General features: G+C 34.2%; 4 protein-coding genes across 10 annotated transcripts in view; 2 read left to right on the forward strand and 2 right to left on the reverse strand.

Annotated features, from left to right (window-relative positions):
- Positions 1-21724, forward strand: part of LOC138122113 (cytosolic non-specific dipeptidase-like) — a 203971-nt gene that overhangs the window by 65342 nt on the left and 116905 nt on the right. The window lies entirely within an intron of this gene.
- LOC138122122 (leucine-rich repeat-containing protein 59) lies at positions 5432-6770 on the reverse strand. Its single transcript, XM_069036268.1, has 3 exons — positions 6528-6770; positions 6415-6474; positions 5432-6331 (listed from the first exon to the last, which is right to left on the reverse strand). Exons 1-3 carry the CDS (start codon positions 6621-6623, stop codon positions 5486-5488), a joined length of 1002 nt encoding a protein of 333 aa, XP_068892369.1. The 5' UTR covers positions 6624-6770; the 3' UTR covers positions 5432-5485.
- Positions 8053-13605, forward strand: LOC138122110 (DDB1- and CUL4-associated factor 11). Of its 3 annotated transcripts, none has more exons than XM_069036250.1 (11): positions 8053-8350; positions 8481-8661; positions 9052-9145; positions 9503-9601; positions 9759-9918; positions 9988-10134; positions 10188-10366; positions 10417-10756; positions 12970-13125; positions 13176-13282; positions 13333-13605. In XM_069036250.1, the coding sequence occupies exons 2-11, from the start codon at positions 8534-8536 to the stop codon at positions 13492-13494; spliced, it is 1572 nt and encodes a 523-aa protein (XP_068892351.1). In that variant the 5' UTR covers positions 8053-8350; positions 8481-8533; the 3' UTR covers positions 13495-13605. The 3 variants fall into 3 exon arrangements, with proteins under 3 accessions (XP_068892351.1, XP_068892352.1, XP_068892350.1); XM_069036251.1 differs by having other exon boundaries at positions 8053-8224; XM_069036249.1 differs by having other exon boundaries at positions 8053-8661.
- On the reverse strand, positions 13845-17543 carry LOC138122106 (putative ATP-dependent RNA helicase SoYb). Of its 5 annotated transcripts, none has more exons than XM_069036243.1 (6): positions 17432-17543; positions 15571-16471; positions 14998-15379; positions 14481-14850; positions 14239-14427; positions 13845-14192 (listed from the first exon to the last, which is right to left on the reverse strand). In XM_069036243.1, exons 2-6 carry the CDS (start codon positions 16467-16469, stop codon positions 13918-13920), a joined length of 2115 nt encoding a protein of 704 aa, XP_068892344.1. In that variant the 5' UTR covers positions 16470-16471; positions 17432-17543; the 3' UTR covers positions 13845-13917. The 5 variants fall into 5 exon arrangements, with proteins under 5 accessions (XP_068892344.1, XP_068892340.1, XP_068892343.1 ...); XM_069036239.1 differs by lacking the exon at positions 17432-17543 and adding an exon at positions 16557-16772; XM_069036242.1 differs by lacking the exon at positions 17432-17543 and adding an exon at positions 16557-16772 and having other exon boundaries at positions 15571-16499.

A 21724-nucleotide genomic window follows, 5' to 3' on the forward strand; every position in this document is an offset into this window, starting at 1 on the left:
CAATTTTATGGCAAAAAGGTTTAAAACGGTCGGCTATACCTTTGTTGGGAAATTATACCATTATGCCGTAAATCACCCGTCTGGTTTACGTTTAAATAAAAAAGCGAATTATTTAGCTAACCAAGTCAAAATTTGTAATTGTGCCACCAGGGTTTGATGGGCTAGCAGATACAGATTCATTTAGTGTAAAAACTTTATAGGTAAATTAATAGTTAATTTCAGAAAACTAATAAAACTGTTACGGCCTTATTTATTAACAAAAAAAATTTAAAACATTCTCAAATATACCTTATCAATAATTAGTCAGGTATATAAAATTTCGCCAATTTTTTTTAATTAGAAGTCGCGATTTCTGGCGTGCGCGTATACGATGCCCCACCCGGTACAAACTCCGGTGTAGGTACGTCTGCATCCTAGGGATCAGTCTTCTCTGAAAAAATTTACTAAACTATTTTAAAGTAAGTTTTCAATAAAACGAATTTAAATGTTAATTTTATTTTTTAAACAATGAATCATGGGGTACCCGGTACCCTCCTAATTTTTTTGTTTTTTTTTATAAAAGTGGCTATTATGGAGGTGGGTGCGTTAAGCTTAAAGAGGGGGTCAAGGTGAATAAATAATTTAAGCACATACTAAATAATAACAATTAAAATATCTGCAATAAATTTGTTTGGGACCTAATGGGGGCTCCAGGAATTGTTCGGAACCAAATGGGGCTCATGGGTTTGCTCAGCCTAATGGAGGCTTCACTGGTTTGATTGTAGGCGCGCGTAAACTGACACACCGTATCGTTTTGTGTAAAACGTTTATTTACATTTATGTACAATTGCTTGGACCGTACGACCGTACTCGAGATGTTGGATAAATGACTTAGTGACTTCTGACTGTGACTGTTCTACCCTGAGTACCCTGAGTCCATCTCGGTAGCGGTACTGTCGTCTCAAATCTCTGTCATTCACCCACGCAGGGGTGGTTCTCGTTCTGAAAGGAGGGGGGTGGCTCTTTGCCCCGACAAAATTCAACAATGCAACACAATTAGCAGCAAAGAAAATTTTTAAAATGTACTCAAAATAATTATAACTAAATAAGATGCTCAAAATTTATTTCGACCATTAACTTCCACACACCTTTCAATTCTGGAATAAAAACTCCGTGAAGTTCTTGTTGCAGGATCATTTCATATGGATGAAATTTCAAAGACTTTAAAGTGCTTTGTGAGACATTCAGTGTAGCCGCTACTACTCTTGTGCTTGTGTGTGGATTTTCAGTTACCTAATCAACAACGGCATTTTGAAAGTTAATATTTTTGGGGAGTGCATCCCTTACTCGTGGAAATTCTTTAACACTGCCAGTATCTTCAAACAGCTTTACAATTCATCTGATATTCATTTCGGAAAATTTATCATTTTCTTGACGGGCCTGAAGAATTTTTGCTGCGGCTCGATAGCACCGGTGACACTTTCCATACGTAAAAATAATATTAATTTCCTCTTGCTGTGAGAACAACATCTTGTATAAAAGATTATTTCAATGATTTCACGAACTTTTTTACTTTGACGTTGTCAAATAATAAATTAATTATGTTTTTTTTTTGTAAATCAGTAAGCCGTGAAGTACTTTTTTACGTAAATACACACTGGTGAATGAAGTCTGAAAATTGTCTTTATTTAACATTAATTTATTGGTCAATAATAAGCACTAGGATGATTATTAGGCAGAAAATCTACACAGAAACATTTGATATGCATGTTAAAAGTTATAATGTTAGGAAATGCTGAAAATAAAAAAATTTCATTTATTTTTTACTTGAATATTCCTCTTCTGTCCAGATCCTTGTTAATTTTTGTAGTGCCTATGTAAAGAGGGCAATGCAGCCTTTATTAAGACTAAATATCGTTGAGCAGTCATTTAAAATAACGAAGATATTCAAATATCAAGTTTAAGCACCCTGTATACATAGAATTAATAACGTGAGATTAGCAAGAGTTGAATCGGTTGTTGATTTAGGTATTACGTTTGACAACAAATTGTCCTTCGTTCCACATATAAACGTTGTCGTTGCAAAAGCATTTCAGGCACTTGGCTTTATTATAACGTGTTCTAGGCACTTCAGAAATATTGACACCTTAAAACTCTTATACAGGGTGGAACAAAAGTATCAAATATTGGCTGTAACTTTTTAATTTGACAATTTACTTAAAAGATTTGGCTTTCTTGACCTTCAGACCAGGAGAAATTTTTCAATGAATTTTTTTAAAAAATCGATCAAACACAAAATTGACTGTCCTGACTAGCTAAGTCAGATTTCTCTTCATGTGCCTAACAAAGGAACTCGCCAGTCGAGAATTTTTTATACGGTGAGTTTTTTTTAAGCCTGGCCATAGGGTTTTACATGCTCATTTTTCAACCCTCTGTTAACTTTTGTTCCGATAAAAATATTCAACCCATTTTTTGGAACAAAGTTGGAAGCTTTTTTAAACTATCGGATAGATTACAATTTAATATCCCAAACCGTCGAAAAAGTTGTGAAAAAATTATTTTTAGGGCTCCGAAATAATAGTACGTCGAGCGGCCGCCAGAGTAGCGCCATTGTTGGCTCAACCCTTAGCTCAACCAGCACCTGACGATCTCCAATTTTGGACGCTTTCGGCGCGCTAAAAATATTTTTTTCCCGGTCCCGAATTAACTCCACTGGATTTCTTTTTATGAGGGCAGATGTATGGAGAAACGCACCAGACTATACCCGAAACGGAAGAGTTCTGATCAACAGGATTTGTGGCGTTATTTCGAAGGACCAGTAATAATGCAACTATTTTAGATGCAGACGTTTATTTTGGACTGTGTCTTATTATAAGCGACTCAAGCGACTGCTTGCAAGTTACAAATCGGGGGTGAGATGGGGGTGAGCCATAGTAGATTTACTCATTTACTCATGAGTAAATCTACTGTGGGTGAGCGATGAGGGTGGTTAACCCCTCTCTAAATAGGCGTCAACAGGATTAATGCTGCTGAAACATTCAAAGAGGAGCGCATGCTTATCTATGCGCATGCTTTCTTAAACGTTAATAGCAAGGAGGTTAAAGTTTAACCTCCTTGGTTAATAGACATAATTTTGAGCACTTGTTATAATTAAATTCTGAATTAAAAACTTCAAATTCTTTAAAATGTCAAGTTTATTATTTGTCATTGTTCACTGATAGGGTGGAACCACCTGTTGTGGCCACCACACCAATTCTGGCCACTATGAAAGTTAAAAGTCTATTATTAAGGTAAATACTTTGGTAAATACGAAATGATTCTTAAAGTCATGCGCTCTACGAGTAAATTAAGCGGGAATATTCTCTTCTTAATTTTGAAAGTCATCAACACTAAAAGTTCAGTTCGCAATGTGACAATACTTGTGTATGTTCCTCCTGTATGCAGATTTTTACCAACACCTTAAGAAATTGTTAAGAACATGGCGGTAAGTGTGAAAACATATTTTAATATTCCCCTTTTGTCATTCATACAATTTTAACCACGGGGAGCTATAAAAAGTTATATTTTTAAAGTTCTTGTCGGTTTATATGGTTAGACCACGAATTTTCGTTAAACTAAAGGTGGCCACAAGTGGACACGCAAAAACAGAAAAAACCATTTCTGGCCACTTTGTGGTCACAATTGGGTTCTAATGAAATCCATTTCTTGCCAATTCCCCAATCTTACCTAAATATCTTAAGGGATCAGTGAATGTTCATTTCAGATGGGAAAAACTTCTGGAAAAAAATTGTTCCAGTATAAGGAAGAGAATTTAAAAAATGCAATACTTTCTGTAAAGAATGGCATGAAAGTCAAGAAAGTAGCTGAACTCTTTCAAGTTCCACGCTCCACCTTAAGAAACAAGTTGAAGAACCCGTGTTTGGAATCTTTTGGAAAAGTCGGACCAGAATGTGTACCGAAATTTAAGAGAATCTAGTAAGGTGGATGAAGGACTGTGCTAAAGCAGGATTTCCATTCGATAAAGACGGTTTAATTTACTCTGTTAAACAAATAGTCAGCGAATCAAAAATGCAAACTCCAGTTAAAAGAAATATCCCAGGTAACAAATGGTACCATTCCTTTCTTAAAAGACATCCGGACTTATCAGAAAAGAAAGCTGAATACATCAATAAGGCACGAGCAACTGTGACTCAAGAAAAGATTGAAACATGGTTCAGAGAAACAGAAGAATTACTTGGGGAAAACATAGAAATTTTTTCTTTTACGAATAAATTTAACCTCAGTATGTACTATCGATGGACATTAAAACCTGGGACATCCAAAATTTGCTCATTGTATATCAGACTTTTGAATTGTCACTCAAAATAAAAATTGTCAGTATTTAAAATTAACTCCTTGAACGTAAGAGATGCTAGATCAATTGTGTTATTATATAAAATCATTGTCAATGAAGAGAACGTTAAAGAACTGAACTTTAACTTGGTGTTTCTGACAATATGTCATAATTTTTATAACCTTGTTTGTAAAAAGCCAAATTTACCCAATGTATATTTCTGATTTTTGACTTTATACAATTGTGACGTTTGTCCCAGGTTTTTATGTCCACCGATAGTACGTTTTGTTCAAAAATAAAAACTATATATTTGTTAGTTTGTTTATTTCGTTAGAAATGTGTAAAATATATGGTGGCCACAACCGGAAAATCCAGTGTCCACAAATGGTGAACTGGTGGCGAGAAATGAGGGGATCAGAAGTTCAATAATTTTCTTTGATTTTTTTACATTTTGAATACTTTTTCTCTCTTTAGTTCATTGAAAACCAAAACTTTAAACAGAAATGAAAGATATCAAGTAACTTTAAAACATAATCTACGTCAAACATACGATTGTCTACTCGTACGTTACGAATTGCCAAGTGCTACTAATGTGGCGACAACTGGTATGTTCACCCTAATAATCACAATCAACAATTAGGCACCTACTTATTATGTTGACATACATTCTTACTACTGAATTTTTTTTCTCAAAGGAGAATTGGTTTAGTTGATTTGTGCATACCAACCAATGTTGTGCCACATTTTCTTACTTTAAACTCTGTATAACTTGAAAACTAGCCAAAGGAAAAAACATTTCACAGCGAAATTTAACTCAGCTCTTCAAATATCTTAACCGTTCAAGAGATTGTGCACCATTTTTGAGACACCTGTATTTACAATTTGTTACGCTCGTTGAAATAAAAAAATAATAAGTAAAATTCTTACATGTTATAATTTTCACTCTTTTTTGTAATGTTTTCTTTCTCTGTTCTACTTAATCGTGCGTAGTAACACTTCTTAACTTGACCAAGTGCCAGGTTAATTTGCAGGTCAAACAGATTACAGTATCTAGTATTACAAAAATTTTATTTGTAATTAAAAATGTGACATACAAAAATGCACAATAATTACACCAAATCAGCATCTTAATTTTTTATTTTCAAAAGATCTCAACACAACAAATAAAACAATTTAAGAAACAATTTTTTTGTACTGTTCTTTAACTGTTTGCAATACATTTTTTATGTATTCACTTAATGCGTCGTAGGCTTTTACAAAATTGTCAGTGTTTTGAACATAGTTCACTAACTCTAATGTGATGTTCCCAGTCTTGTCATGAACGTATTTCACAAAATTGCCAGTAGATGTTAGGTACACCTGAAGATTTGGAGGTAAAGAATTTACACCTCTAGAATACAAATCTGTACAAGTTTGTTCTACAACATGAGTGTGCTTATATTTGACTGATGTTAACACAAACAAGACTGATAAAGCAAGAACAATTAAACAAATAAATAGTTTACATATACAGGACGGCTGTTCTGGGAGTTTTTCTACAGAAGCAGTTTTTTTATTCTTCTTGGCAGATGGTTTCGGTACATGGTCTTTAGCAGGACCATTTTCTTTTTTCTGCTTGCTTTTTTCTTTTTTCTTGTTCTTTTTGTTCTCCATTTGTTTCTGCTGATTTGCTTCAAGTTGTTTTTGTCTTTGTTTTTCTCGATTTTCTAAGTCGGTGGAAATCTGCTCTTGGACTTGCGTGAAAAAGCTCACCACATCTTTAGCGCAAGTCTGGCACTGTTTAGCATCTAAGCAAAGTCCTGCTACTTTAGCAACAGCAGGTACTAAAGGGTTATCTTTAAGGTCCAGCCACTTCAAGGACTTTAACTTACAAAAGCTGAGAGGTAAATGTTGTAAATTATTTTGGTACAAATCAAGATATTTCAGTTTCACTAAGTCTCCAAAGTTTTCAGGCAGTTCTGTCAACTGGTTCTTGCTTAAATCAAGTTTTGTCAGATGGGTTAATATTGCAAAATTTGCCTAGAAACAAAAAAAGTGTAACATACGTTTCTAGGCAGTAATATAAACTATTAATTAATTATTAGTGATTATTAGGTACTTACAGGCAGTGTTTTTAGATGATTGTTAGATAAATCTAAACTTGGAGCTTTCTTGAATATGGCCTGAAAATTACAAAATAATGATTATGTTATAATTAGGTTTAAAACACCGTTACAATATCTTTAACAGGAACATCTTGCAAATCTGACATACTAAGGTCAATTTCTCCATCTGATAATCGTTCTTTAATATTAATTTTTTGTTTGGTCATTATGAATTAGAAAAAATGTGCGGTTCGCTTTTAAAGTAAAAAAATTATATCGCAACTAACCAAAATTGAAAATCCACGTCACTCTTCTACCTTGTCGGTAAGATAACGGACTCAGACGTCGAAATCCACATTACATTTTTGACAATGACACATTTGACATTTGACACTTGTCAAAATCGTTACAGTGTTACCATTAGTAGTAGTTTATTACACCCTGAACTAGCAGGATACTACATATAATCGTGTCAAAAATAAATTACTCCCTAGAATTCGAACTTTTAGGGAAATGACGTTTTTTATGTTGTGTGCATCGATTGTGTGTAATTTCAAAAGTAATTTTGAATGCCTAAGGTTGGTTACTATGAATTGAATTGAGAGTTGATTGTGAAATGAAAAAACATCTATATTATAATTCAGAATAAGAGAGCGTTTTTAAATTCATCGATGGATCAATCGGTGGAATCAGTTTTCTACCAAAACGTTGTTATATTACTGTTAGATTTATGTTGAGCTTAAGAAAACACGTTTCTTTATTCACCAAAAATTTCATGTTGGCCTCAACCAAAATTCACCTTTCCCATCTGCAATGGGAGTTGGTTGTTTGGTGGACGAATAGTGGGGGAAATGTCAAAATAGTTTGTCGAAGTCAAACTGTCAATGTCAAAGCAAAGCGAGGGAAAAACTGGAAAAGTGCAACATTATTCACGTATCCTCTAATTTTTTCATGAGTCTTTCTTCTGTTTAAAATAATTTCTTCATCAGAGGAAGTTAATAAATCATCATCTGATGAATCTTCCAAAGGCATTGTTATCCGTTTTACCAATATTATGGTCCCAAGAAGACTAATGTCGCACATATTTATTCATATAATAATAATAGTCGCCGAAAATGAAAAAATGTTTAGGTTATGTTTATACTTCGGGTGTCATGACATCAGCACCAGTCAGCACAGTCATCAGTTTTCCACCAAATCCGTTTCCCTATTCATCACATTTTTGCACAACATAAATGTTCAACACAAAAAAAACTTATGATTGACAGTTCACCAATGTTGAAATTCACCGCAAAAAGTTGATGAATTTAAAAACGCTACCTATGTGGCATCGCGGTAGGCGTTGGAAATTCAAATTTAGGTTGGCAGCAAAACCCCTGCTAATAATACCCTAGTTTCAATGCTGTTGGTAACCATCGCTTTTAATTTGGCCTTGATATTATCATTGGAATCGTTTTGTGTTTATTTTCTTGTTATAAGTATATATCACTTAGCGATAAATTAGCCATTTGCAACTGTTACAAGGAATTCACTGCCTTACAGTTTTGATATGATTACGATATCTTTTGTTTGTCACCAGAAACCACATAGCCTCCAACCTAAGCAACCTAGTAACGATAACGAATATCCCTAAGCTTAAATCTTAGGGAGTAATTTATTTTTGACACGATTATAGTGACATTATTTTAGTGGACATATCTGGTCCTCTGAACATTAGAAAGGAAACCAGTTTTATCAAGAAAGATTGTGTAACGTACAAAATTTAGACATTTTACGGGTGTTACATTACGTGTGAGACTTTCTCAAGCCATTGGTTTAAATCCGAAAGGTAAAAATTTCGTAAGGAAAATTTGGCAATTCTGTAATTCTGATTTGTTGCGTAAATGGCAGTGCGCAGTTTATCTCAAACTCACACTTGTTATTGTCTTTCATTTTGGCTGGTCAAAATAAAAAGGTAGTTGTCTGGACAAGTATTGTTTAGTAGTTTTTCTTTTTTCGTTGTTAATTATAACTTCAGTCAGTTTTGTTTGTTGTTGAATAATGACGATAGTGACTGTGATGAATTTCATCATTTGTTCTTGAAGTGTTATTGCGGTACTGAACCTGTACTGAAGAATCTATTGCCCTTTTACATTCCATGGGCTCCTACAATTCGAGAACGGACGAGAGTGATATGCAGTCTGGGTCTGGATCTGCAAGCGAAGATGAGTCTGATTTCGAGAATGGACATCAGTATGCAGCTCTTTTGCAAAGTCTAATACATAGGTATTAAAAATCGTAAATGTTGTCATTATTGATAGAATTTAATACCAATTATTACGTTAATTATCATCATTCACATTGTTACTTTAATTGGCAAGGGCGAACAGCAACATGTAGTAAAATACTGAAATCTCAATTTATTTAAATTGACATCTTGCAAGCATAAAATCTGTTTTTTGACAAATTGTACTAACTCTGGCAACTTTTAGTAAAATGTACCAAATTGGTTAAGTCAAAGGCCATTGTCATATTGTCATTCTCTAGACTTAACTTATTTATTTTAAAAGAAGTACATATTGTGAGGTTATAAAGATGTTTTCATTATTCTGATTCTTAAGAAATGTAAAATAGAAGATTTTATTTGTTTGAATATATGTATTGTGTTATCTCTAGTGAACAATTAGAAATAAGGAGTTCAGCAGCTGGAGACACCTTTGGGATGAGATTACCAAAAGTTAAATTTAAGCCAAACACATCTACGCTTGATGTAAGTATTTGAAGAGTAAAATGATACACTGTGATTATCTCTTACTTGAAAGTTAACAAAGATATTCAAAACACGCAAAAAATATGGTAATTAGAAAATTGTTTTTTAGAATTATGAGATTTTGTTTTGAACTAAATGCTTTATTTTTCTTTTGTCCAGTAAAATATTTAAGTTCTTTTCGACTTATAAGTTGGACTTATTTACTAGTAGAACAAAATTTATCTCATCTACTGAAAGGGTTTTTAAGAATACTTCAGTAAATTTTAGTATTGCTTAGAAAACAGGAAAAATTTCGTTCAAAAATTTGAACAAAACTTTTCTGAGCAAGACAAATCTATAATTTTTGCTCCATTTTAGAAAAGTGAATTTTCCTTATCGACCAGGATGGCTTCAGGTTTAGGATACCAAAGTCAATTCATGTCAAATAATATATCAGATATGATTTTGAATAGAGAAGTAAGTTTTAAAGTGACTTTGAGTCTCTGCACTCTGTAAGTAAATTAGTATAAATAATTCATTGATTAAAATGAGTTACATAGTTTTTGTTGATCGTTATTACCAAGTTCGTTAAACGAAAGGCGGAATCAAAGTTCACTAAATAATTTTATTTCAGAAGGGCATGTGTTCATATAGAAGTTTTTCATACGCCCAGAAATGTAAATTAAACAATAGATTTGTACCAAATAGTATGTCCATCTTAGATATCTATAATGGAAAAGTGTTCTGTGGTATTTTTTCTAAAGATGGTAGGACGTTTATAACTGCTTCACAAGGTACATTCTTGTTTTTATATTAGGGTCTAGTAAGTAAACATTATATGTAAAGAAACAGTAACATTTTAGATCGGCAAATTCGATTATACAAATCCGACGATGCCTCCTACAAACTATATAATACTCTAAATGCAAGAGATATAGGATGGAGCATAATAGACATTGCCGTCAGCCCCGATCAAAACCAATTCTTATACTCGACCTGGTCATCCTCACGTAAGTTTTCTTTTTCAAAGAGCAGCAGTGATCGTACACGGTTTAGTTCATAGTACATCTATGTTCGATAAGCGAAAGCACCCACCAAGAACCGCTCTGCCTCACCAACACGAGCCGAAGATTTTGCGTGTTCTCGGTCGTATTTTCGTCGTGCGGAAAAGAATTTTTGGGTGGTGCCAACGACGGTCATTTATACATCTACAATCTCCAAAGGCACGACAGGACACTGAGGGTGAATAATTATACCGCTCTTGCAAATCTACAACGCTTTCTAATTTTTAGATTCCTGCCCACGAGTACGACGTTAACAGTGTTGCCTTCGCCGATGACTCTTCGCACATAATCTACAGCGGAGGAGATGACGGTTTGATCAAGGTGTGGGACAGAAGGACTCTAGACGAGTCGTCAGCAAGACCGGTGGGAATTTTGGCGGGCCACATGGACGGGATCACGTTCATCGATTCGAGAGGAGACGGCAGACACTTGATATCCAACAGCAAGGATCAAAGCATAAAGTTGTGGGACGTGAGGGTGTTTTCCGGTGATAAAGCTGCCGAAAAGTCGCTGAATGCTGCGAACGACCAAACGTGGGATTACAGGTGGCAGCAGGTGCCTAAAAAATGTGAGTGGTAAAGGTGGCGTTTGCTTATCTGAATAGCCTCGGAGGTTTTAGGTGACGGTTAATTTATATTTGAATTAAAATAATTTAAACGACTAATTCTTCGTAATCGTTTTCATGCGTTATTTAAATCGCAAAAAAAAATTACGGACAATAGAATAAAAAAAATTGATTACCACGTAGCCATAATATCGAATGTCCAAAATTGTTTTCATTCAAAAAACAATTGTGCAAAAAGTCAGACGCGAATCTTTGACGTAGATCTTTTCTTTTTCTATCACCGGATTCTCTATAGTGTAGAAGTGCAGGCTGCCCCATTACAATTGCAGACTAGGTTAAATAAAAGGTTTAGTAAGCTTGTCAGAAGTACTGAACATATTTTTTTCAAAATTACAGAATTACTTGTATAAAAAAAAAAATAATCAGTTATCGTTGTTATTTTTTACGACATTGTAACTCGATGTCAATGATATGCCACAGTCAGATATATGACTACAGAAAATAAAAATTAACGAGTCGCTGAGTCGTGAAATTTTGAAGCTAAAAAGGGTGATTATCTGATATCTGGTACAACACTGCATCTCCACTCTACAAATGAGTGAATGTAGTTGTTTTATATTAATTTTATCTTGTTATTTTTATGATAAATGAGAAAATGGTCATTAAACGAGATAATATGACTTGCATTTTTTTAAAGGAGATATAAATATTCAGTATTTAATTTGTACTTTATTATTTATTTTATTGTGATTTATAACTTTTTTTCTATTTTTTCAATTTCTGTGTAAATATTTCAAAAACAAATTTATAATTTACATTGCAAGCAGAGATTTCTCGAACGAAAGATAAGAATTAAGAACCTTTTGACTCTTTAATTATTGATAACTTTTACTGTAAAATTAGCTTTGTAATGATCTAATTCACATCGTGAAAATCCCAACATCTGATAAGCGGTTTTTTCTTTGTTTAACCTTTTTATCAGTGACAATTTGAAGTTTTATGTTATTGTGTTTTATCTCTTATTTATTTGTGTTTAGTTGGAGAATGAATTGCACTTTTCACTGATAATCGACTTCATTATAAGCAGATTCCGCTTTGTTAATTAAAAATTATCTTTTGAACAACACTCATCAAACTAATTGTTGTTTATTGAACTGTTAATGAGCACTATTTGTTAAAAAACCGGCCAGATATTTTTTGTATCGCTATATGTACGTCAAAATATTATTTTGTCGAGCAAAAGTAATTTGAAATGGGAAAAATTCAACTTCAATTACACAGATGAAGTAATAACCGAAAAATTAAATATTACACATTACTAAGAACGAAGTGTCGTTCTTGCACAAACTACGCTTTTGGAAGGATAGTTATTTTATTTTATACTTCTGCAACTGTTAATTTCTTTCAAATAGTAATTTAAAAAGTTTCGAGTATTTGCAGAAGGAGATACGTTTGGCAACATGTTGCACAATGTTTAAGCCTGGTAAAAATTAACTTTTACGTTGTAATGATAACTGAGAAAGACTCATTGGACACACGACGACGGTTTAAAACATTCGCAGCTCAATCCAGAAACAAACAAAATAATGCTAACGTTTTACTTTTCAACGTACTTTCCCATAAATCTTATGAATTTAGTCCAAAAATTTTGTAATTGTTTTTTCCTGTTTGTAATGATATTCAAACCTCTACAAAAATCCTACCAGTGTTGTGATTACTCCTTATTTGTCTAATTTTTTTTTCCAGTCAAAGAATTTTTTGATTTAAAAAATTGTAAAAATCTAAAAGGACCATACCTTGAAAAAAGCGTGAAGCTTTATTGCGACAACTTCCGACACATGCATACGTCGTGGAGAAACAATAATTTCTTCTTGACCATTTCAGGTCTTATTTCATTATGGTCTGTCTCACTTGGCGCCATCACTTTTTGGAGAAAGAAAATTTGTGTTATGTTTTCCCTAGTTTGACACTCTTTTTCGTTCTGGACTACTTCATTTTCGATGAATTGATGGACTACGAAAAAATGTAGCATTCATTTTTACTTCAGTTGGGATCGTGTCTTTAACAAAAATTTTTATACGTGCTAACATACTGACAACAGTAGTCACAACACTTTTCATATATGCGTCACATATACACACGTGAGAACGCGAAGTTTTCAAACGCTTTTGTAAAGTATTGGTACAACAGTCTAAAATATTTTTTTCTGTTTTAAGTGTTCACTTGCAAGGACAAATTGGAAGGCGACACTTCGATTATGACTTACAGAGGCCACGTTGTTATAAAAACCTTAATAAGGTGTAGATTTTCACCTGCGGAGACTACTGGTCAAAGATTCATCTACACTGGATCAGGGACCGGTGATTTAATAAGTAAGTGGAAATTGAAAACCATTGTATCAGTCTAGAGTGTACTGTTTCAGTTTACGATTCTCTTACTGGGAAAATTGTGGAATTTGTCCACGGTCATAAGGCCTGCTTAAGAGATGTGGCCTGGCACCCTTACAGAAATGAAATTCTCACGTCTTCTGTAAGTTTTAAGCAGTGATAATTCCGTATGTAAGAAATTCTCTTTTTTAGTGGGATGGTAGAGTTGGTCGTTGGACCTGCGTTGATAAGGAAAATATAAAACAAAGTAAAAGTGAAACCGAAAAACGTCCGAGAGCTTCCATAAATCCGCAACCTTCTTCTCTCAGGCGCAGCGAACGAATCGCCGCAAAAACATGTTCGAGGGTGGAGTGAATTTCTATGTTGTGTTAATCTGTAGTTTATACAAAAACAATACGGATTTGTAAAAGTTATATTTTTACGAATAATAATTAAATCAAAGGTGCAATTAAAAAATCGCAAGATTTTCAGTGATATAATTTTTTCATCTATGGAAATTGATAAATGAAGAATACTCCGAAAAATAACGTACCAACCAGTCTTAACACCTTTGAAAGGTTTTAGTTATAACATTTTATGAGATTTATTATCATTGTAATAAGTGAAATACATTAAACCTGAATAATATACATAACAGAATTATTTCGTCCAAAGCTAAATGAGTGGAGGAGGTTTAAAGAGAAAGTATTAAAAAAAACATAATATTTGAACGTGCCACAACTAATATTCGCTTTGAGTTCTATTTATCGAAAAAATTAAAAATCATTCACAACACTATCACAACTGAAAATACTTTATCAAGTTACGAGTTATAACATCGGTGAACGTATTTATGAACGTTTCTTCATTGGAATTTTCATCTATTATGAGGAAACTACATCGATCTAGGGAAGTCTTACTGTCGACATTAAATGGCGTGTACAAATTTTCTGCCAAACTCCTGAAGCGTTTTTGAAAGTAACTCCAATTAGATGGAAAAGAATAGTGAACAATCCAACTGGCGTTTAAAACGTGTTGCGTTTTTTCAAACAATGCATCAGTCGTTAACAGGACTACAAAAATTGATTGAATATTGGAAATTACTGTACTGTCATTTACCTTTATAAGTTTCTGTATTTAAAGAACACCACAAATTCTCATTTTCATGTATCTCATCTTCCATTAAGTCATTGGAAATTGTAATGCACTCTACCCCACGTATCTTAAGGTATTCGCTGATATCAAGAATTTCTTTGTCCTTACAAAAAACTATCGTCCTGTGATTTCTATAGTTGGTTTTAAGAATATCTGAAAAAAAAAGGTTTGGAAACATGTTGCTTGCAATATTATTAACAAGTAACCTTCTAAATAGAAGAGTTTGTGTGATGACTTCACTTTTTTTGTTTTGAATTTAATGTTTGAGTACAACGCAGCTTCCAGAAAGTCTTCAATGTAAACAAGAGGACGAGTGTACAGTTTCTTCAATAACGTATCAAGATCAGGTGACCATTTTTCAGAGCTTACAACTATCTGAATGTTTTTATTATGTGGTCTATTAATCTGGAGCTTATTCATAACAGTAAACAATTTTTCCATACTTTGATTGTGAGTTTTTAACAAAACGTGTGCATCTTCAATAGCAACGTGACATAAGCGTTTTAATCTCACTGTTTCTAGTTTTAAACTTTCTTCCAAAATTGAAGGAACACTTATCAGTATGTCACAATTTATCTGCAACATAATAAAACAATCAAACTTGTTAGTGGAAAATGCATGACATTTTGTATTGTGTATAGACTTTTTTCCAGATCAATTTCAGTCAATAAAATGAAATTAGATACATTTATTTATGTATTGTAAAGAAGTTTGTTTTCTTACATGAACTGAAGAATCTTTCAACACTGAAACTGTTGCTATATCCCAACAATCTGTAATTAAACTTTTAATTAACCCTTCCAAGTCATCACACTTTTTGCTGTCAGAACATAACAGAACAACTAGAGGTCCTTCATAATCAGACAGTTCCAAATATCTTCCACTTTTTTCAAGGGCAGAGGTACAAAATGATGGTAAATATGCCAAAGTTTTACCAGTTTGGGGGGCACCCACCATGAAGACATTTAAACCTCTTTGAACAGCTGGCCACACATATGACTGCATGTTGGTAGCAATTGCACAATTATGTGATTTCAAGGCGCCTTGAATATATTCATCGAAGCTGGTGTTTTCTAAAGAAGACACAGGCTTTGATATGACGGCCCTAAAAATAAGAGGTATAAAAAATGAACTAAGGGCTAGTTTCACCAACACCAGTTAAAGTTAACTGTAGGTTAAAATGCTTCGTTACTTTAGTTACCTATTGTTATAACAATGTTTTTCTTATATTGTAACCTACAGTTAACTTTAACTGGTGTTAGTGAAACCTGCCCTAAAAGTTTTAATTATCCGTACCCATGCAAAACCATTTTGTCATTGGTAATTGATTTTATGGGCATTTCCTTTCTATTTGTATCTGATTTTAACAGAGCTAATACTTTCTTAAAACTACTGTTGTCACCAAATTCAACATTATTACAACACCAAGCTGAGCAATCTACAAATTTATCACATTTAGTACAATTACATTCTAACTTTCTACTTTTTTGCTGCTGAAGCTCTTGTGTATCTTTTTTTATATTTTTAACACAGCTTTCAATTGTCTGATCATTATTGTTGTTAACAGCCGTACAATTTCCTTTAGATTTTCTTAACTGTTCACACAATCTACTTTTCAGAAATATGTTTTCACATGTTTTAGTTTCTTGTAACATATCAGTAGTGTTTTTCCTTCTATCTTCTGTTTTATCATCACTTTTAAATGTATGACTTCTGGACATCAGACTTGATTCATTTGATTTAACTAATTCAGTTTTTTTATTATAAAGAACATTATTCCCACTAAGTAAAGTAGCATCTTTGACATCCTCTAGATTAACTTTCATACTATTTATATCTACATCATATATTATATTCTCATTTATTTTAAAGTTATACTGCTCAAGTTTTAAGCTTCTGTTTCTACAAATCGTTTTTGGGGGTGTTATTTTATTTCCCATATTATTTTGGACATCAGAGTGCTTGCTAATTTGTGGTGTGTTATAATTCTTATCCTGAGCATTTTTGGGTTTGTTTATTTTGTAATTTTCTGGTGAAAATTTAGTTTCTGTAAAATTATTTTCTTTTGTGCCAACCTTCCTATTATTCGATGATATACTTGATTTTTGTTTTTTCTGAGCCCTTAATGGTTCTGTTACAAGGCCCATTTTCATCCCGGAAGGTATGTATAGAGTTACAGTTTTTTCTTTCTCCATTTCTATGTGGAAAAAATTTACTGTAGTTACCTAAACAGCTTAAATATAAATTTATTTATAGCAACCAACAAAAATTCTTAACCTTACTTTTGATTTTTTTTATATTCACTCTCAAACATTTACATTTAGCAATATAGGTGACAGGTGAGGTCAGAGGTGAGGTTAAGAATTTACCCAATGGCACAAATAACATAAAATGTACGCTTTTCAATTAACAACTACAAAGTCACTAGAGTCACTACTGCCTAGTGCCTCTGCTACTGCACATATTAAGGCGGGTAAAGATCAAGCGCGCTGTGCCGTGCAAAACGTTTGCTAACAAAATTCGTGTATAGTCGACTCGAGTTGCAAAAAACCACTTGTCATTTGTAACAGCATTTTTTCAATATTTTTGAACCAAATAAAGCCACAAAGGGACCTGAAAATCATAGTTTGGATTGAATATTTCCCATATAAGTACAGTTTTAAAGTAATTTCAAACGACTAATGCCATAAAATTGTTGTTGCAAATCCAAATTGGTTTTTTGCAACTTGAGTCAACTTTATGTTTGAAGAACTGTCCAGAATCCAGACTGACCAAATGCGCGGATGTTTGGCTGTGTTCCATTTTAACTAAATTGGAGATATCTAGACAGCTGTTTGCGTTCGCTCTTGACGAATTCACCGACAAACATAAAAAATCCGTCCAAATCGAGCGCACACGAACAACCAAATTTCTTTGATGTACCGAAGGTGTTCTGTATGTACCGACATCAGGCGGATAATGTTTGCGAATGCTTGTTCGTGCGCGTTGTTGCGCGTTTATGCTCGGTAACCCGTTCAAACTGACCTGACCGCGCCTGCAACGCTCGCGAACGTTTTGCACGGCACGGCGCGGATCGACGCGCTTGATCTGTACCCGCCTTTAGGCTACACATCGCACATGTGCTGCACATCATAAATAAATACAGAACCAAATGTACCTGGGGAGTGTCACAAGTCACAACAAACACAAACAATTCTATAAAATTAATTAAGAAAATTATCTATGATGGAAAAGATATCTTTTTTTTATGTGATATGTGCTTTGCCTTGTGATTGTAATATTGTATACTTCGTCCACAGAATAGAATCAATTGATTCTATTCTGTGCTTCGTCCAGAGAGAGATTGGGAGATTTTAAATTGTAGGCTTGTAACCCAACACTACAAAATGCACTAGAATACACTAATTAGTAATTACAGCATAATTTCAGGACAAAAAATGTTACTACTTGAAGTATACAGGGTGATTTTGAAAGTTGTGCAGATATCGTACATTTTAAAAATACACCCTTGTATATCATGTTTTATAAAATGTACGCCAATGCGAAGTAAGGTTATAGGAAATATGCTTTAAAACAAGGAAACTGCATTGGTGTACGTTTGATAAAATATGATATCATGGAGATAGTATTAACTTAATTAATACTACCTCCATGTATGATATACAGAATGTATTTTTAAAATGTGCCGAAATTTTACTTACGAGGTTGTTTGACAACGTAGAAGACTAAAAGCGATTAAAAAAAAATGTAGCTCAAAAAATATATGTCATTTTATTTTTGGTAATTGTTCACTTTAACTACTTCTGGAATTTTCCCGTTTTTTCTGGCTAGACAGCCTCAGAACGTCCACCTACATCGTTTCCCACCACTCAAACCTTGTGCAAATGAAAATTTTCCTTACCCTTTAGTTATACTAAGACTTGGCGCGACCTTGAAACACAACAAGAGAGAAAAAAAAAGGCATTTGCACAAGGTTTGAATGGTGGGACACGATCTAGGAGGACACCCTGAGGCTATCTAGCTAGAAAATTCCAGAAGTAGTTAAAGTGAACAATTACCGTACGTTTTTTGACAGAAGACAGACCCAGAGAGTAGTGTGGCGGGAATTAATCTGCAGGTATACAACGGTTTTCTCCATAACGTGAAACAATTGAGATGGAGAGTTTAGAATTTTTGACTGCTTTATGTTTTGGAACTAGAATTTAAAAACCTACAATCTATCACCGTACGGAGTATACTCTCGTGTCAAAAATGGATTACTCCCTAGAATTCGAACTTTTAGGGTAATAACGTTTTTCATGTTGTGTGTAACTAGAATTTTCAAAAGTTATTTTGAATGCCTAAGGTTGATTACTTTGAATTGAGAGATTAAGTCCAAATAAATATGCCGCCAGTAACCAAAACCAAAATTGATTGTGAAACGAAAAATCATCTATCACGTAGCGAGAAATTAGTCATTTGCAACTGTTACAATTAATTTACTGTCTTACATTTTTGGGATATCTTTTGTTTGTAACCAGAAACCACATAGCCTCCAACCTAACCAAATTTATGGCAACCTAGTAACGAATATCCCTAAATCCTAGGGAGTAATCCATTTTTGACACGAGAGTACTTACTACTTACAGTATGTTACTGTAGACACTTCCAAACCGAATGAGTTTTGGAAGTGTCTATAGTAACATACTGTACCAGTTTTTTTGCTATCCGATACTCTCGTGTCAAAAATGGATTACTCCCTAGGATTTAGGGATATTCGTTACTAGGTTGCCATAAATTTGGTTAGGTTGGAGGCTATGTGGTTCCTGGTGACAAACAAAAGATATCCCAAAAATGTAAGACAGCAAATTAATTGTAACAGTTGCAAATGACTAATTTCTCGCTAAGTGATAGATGATTTTTCGTTTCACAATCAATTTTGGTTTTGGTTACTGGCGGCATATTTATTTGGACTTAATCTCTCAATTCAAAGTAATCAACCTTAGGCATTCAAAATAACTTTTGAAAATTCTAGTTACACACAACATGAAAAACGTTATTTCCCTAAAAGTTCGAATTCTAGGGAGTAATCCATTTTTGACACGAGAGTAGTACCTTAACTTTTATTTTTCCCTCAGATCAAAATTCAACAGCGTTTCCACTTCTACTTTCGACGTAAATTGCGGTATTGGCGGATCTTTTATACGCTAACAAAGTATGCAATCCTCTTAATTTTACGTATAATTTGGAAGATAATATTGCTCGCAATACACCCAGAAACAATGCGTTTTTTATAACGCATAAGTGCTTATTCACAATGGACATAAGACATAAAAAATACATAAGAGATACCTAAGAATAATTTGTAAATTTGGGCAATTGGAAAATAATTTATGTGTCGATATAACTCGAATATGATTCTTCATGCCTTTTTGTACTTACACAACAATAATGTTTATTGAGATCACTTCTCATAAGTTACGTAAAAATTAATAGTATACACACTACATGTATCATGAATTTCTTATGCCTTATGTCAAGCTTATGTCCATTGTGAATAAACACTAATTCAGGGTACACTCAGTAACAAATGATTAAAGTTTAAACCAATTCGGCAAAGAAGAAGTTGAAGAAATTAATAAAAATGAGTTGGGCTACTACTCTCTCGAATACAGTCCTGTATTCTGCAAAGCATGCTAGCCTATGAACTCCTGAGGAGTAGCCTCTCATGCATCTGCTACGGCACCGTGAAGTTCTTCCAAAGTTTTTAGAGGATGTGGTAAATCATCGATGAATTTCCCCATCGTATCCCACAGTTTTTCGAAGGGCGATAAAGCAGGGGATCGGGGGGCCCATTGCAACAAGTCGATTTCTTCCTCTTCCAACAAAGCCAAAGAAACTTCAGCAATGTGTGAGCGTGCATCTTGTTGTAAATGCCATCTTCTATGCTTCTTACATAAGGCACAATAATGGGTCTTAACACTTCATTAATGTAGGTACCGTTGGGCTGTCATAATGCCTCGAATAAACAGTAATCGACATCTGTTGCCGTGGTAATAGCACCCCATACCATTACTCCAATATGTAGTATAGTACGGTGCGATCAATTAAAAAATAAATCGAGTCGGCGTGTTACCTATTGCAACCCATGCTACAGCATAGGCTCCAAAGCAAACTCGATTTATTTTTTAAATTATCGCTCGGTACATGGCACTCCATAGCAATAACGTTAAATCGTTACGTTCACCTCGTAGTCGCCTCATCCTCTACCGTCCATCATGGGGTCCCATACAAAATCTTGATCCATCGGAGAAGACCACATGTTGCCATTGAAGAGTCTAGTATTCACGTTCTCTGCACCAATGTAGACGTAGGTGACGGTGATTTGGCGTTAATGGGAGCACCAAACGCGGGCGGTAAATTAACTGCAAAACCACTGCGTCATTTTTTTTACGATACCTAACGTTATCAAACGCAATAAGAAAATCCTTTAGTTTTCAACAAAATGTTGATAACGACTGTGAATTCTTTGTCCGAATTCCTTTAAAATTCAATCATTTGTTTATTTTAAAAAACGCATTGTGTCTGGGTGTACAGATTTCATTTGCGAGCAATGTACCTATTTGATCAACCACGTTGTGCTTTCCACTATTTTCCTAAGTTTTAGGTAGACGATATGCTGATATGTAATGTAATATCAAGTGTACTGCTTTTCTGCAAAATCGAATTTTTCCTTGAAAAGGTGTGATAAACTCGGCGCCATGAGGTAGTGAAAGAATTAGTTTCAATGGAATTACCTTAGCACTAGCAGTTTCACGGGAGATAATTATAGGTCTAAAATTTAGTATTCTTTCTTAGCGTACTTCATGCTTTTCTGGATGGCAAGAATTCGAAAAAAATGGAATTGCTATTTCAAATGAATTTTTGCAAGAAATAGCCAGTCATGTCCAGATTCAAGATACCATCACTGTACCTCCTACACCCAGTACAACACCATTGCACCAATTGCAAGATCAGTGTCGATGTGCATTATTCATATAATAATAATAATTAATACGTAGGGCCCTCGGGCTTCGCGATCGGGCTACAAACTACTTACACCTCGGATAAAAAAGAAATTTAATATGAAATAAATACCTATGTATCATAAAAGGTTGAATTGCCATTTTGACATGCATATTGTTATTCTGCCAATCTTTCTTCTTCACATACTTTTCCAGACTCTTCATTTCTTTCATCTCTCTCTCACTCTTTGCCACAATCACCATGTCCTCCGTAAACGCCAGGCTTCAAACTTCCTTCCCCTATACAACTACCCCCCCCCCCCGTTTGCGCTTTCCTCAATATTTCATCCACGTCCGCCACGTATATCGTGAACAGCAGGGGGCTGAGCGGGCAGCCCTGTCTCACTCCCTTTGTCATCTCAAACCAAGAGGGTGCTCTTTCTCTCCCACCTTCACCTTGCTCTTCA

This window comes from Tenebrio molitor, chromosome 1 (assembly GCF_963966145.1).
Source record: "Tenebrio molitor chromosome 1, icTenMoli1.1, whole genome shotgun sequence".
In the NCBI taxonomy this organism is placed as follows: Eukaryota; Metazoa; Arthropoda; class Insecta; order Coleoptera; family Tenebrionidae; genus Tenebrio; species Tenebrio molitor.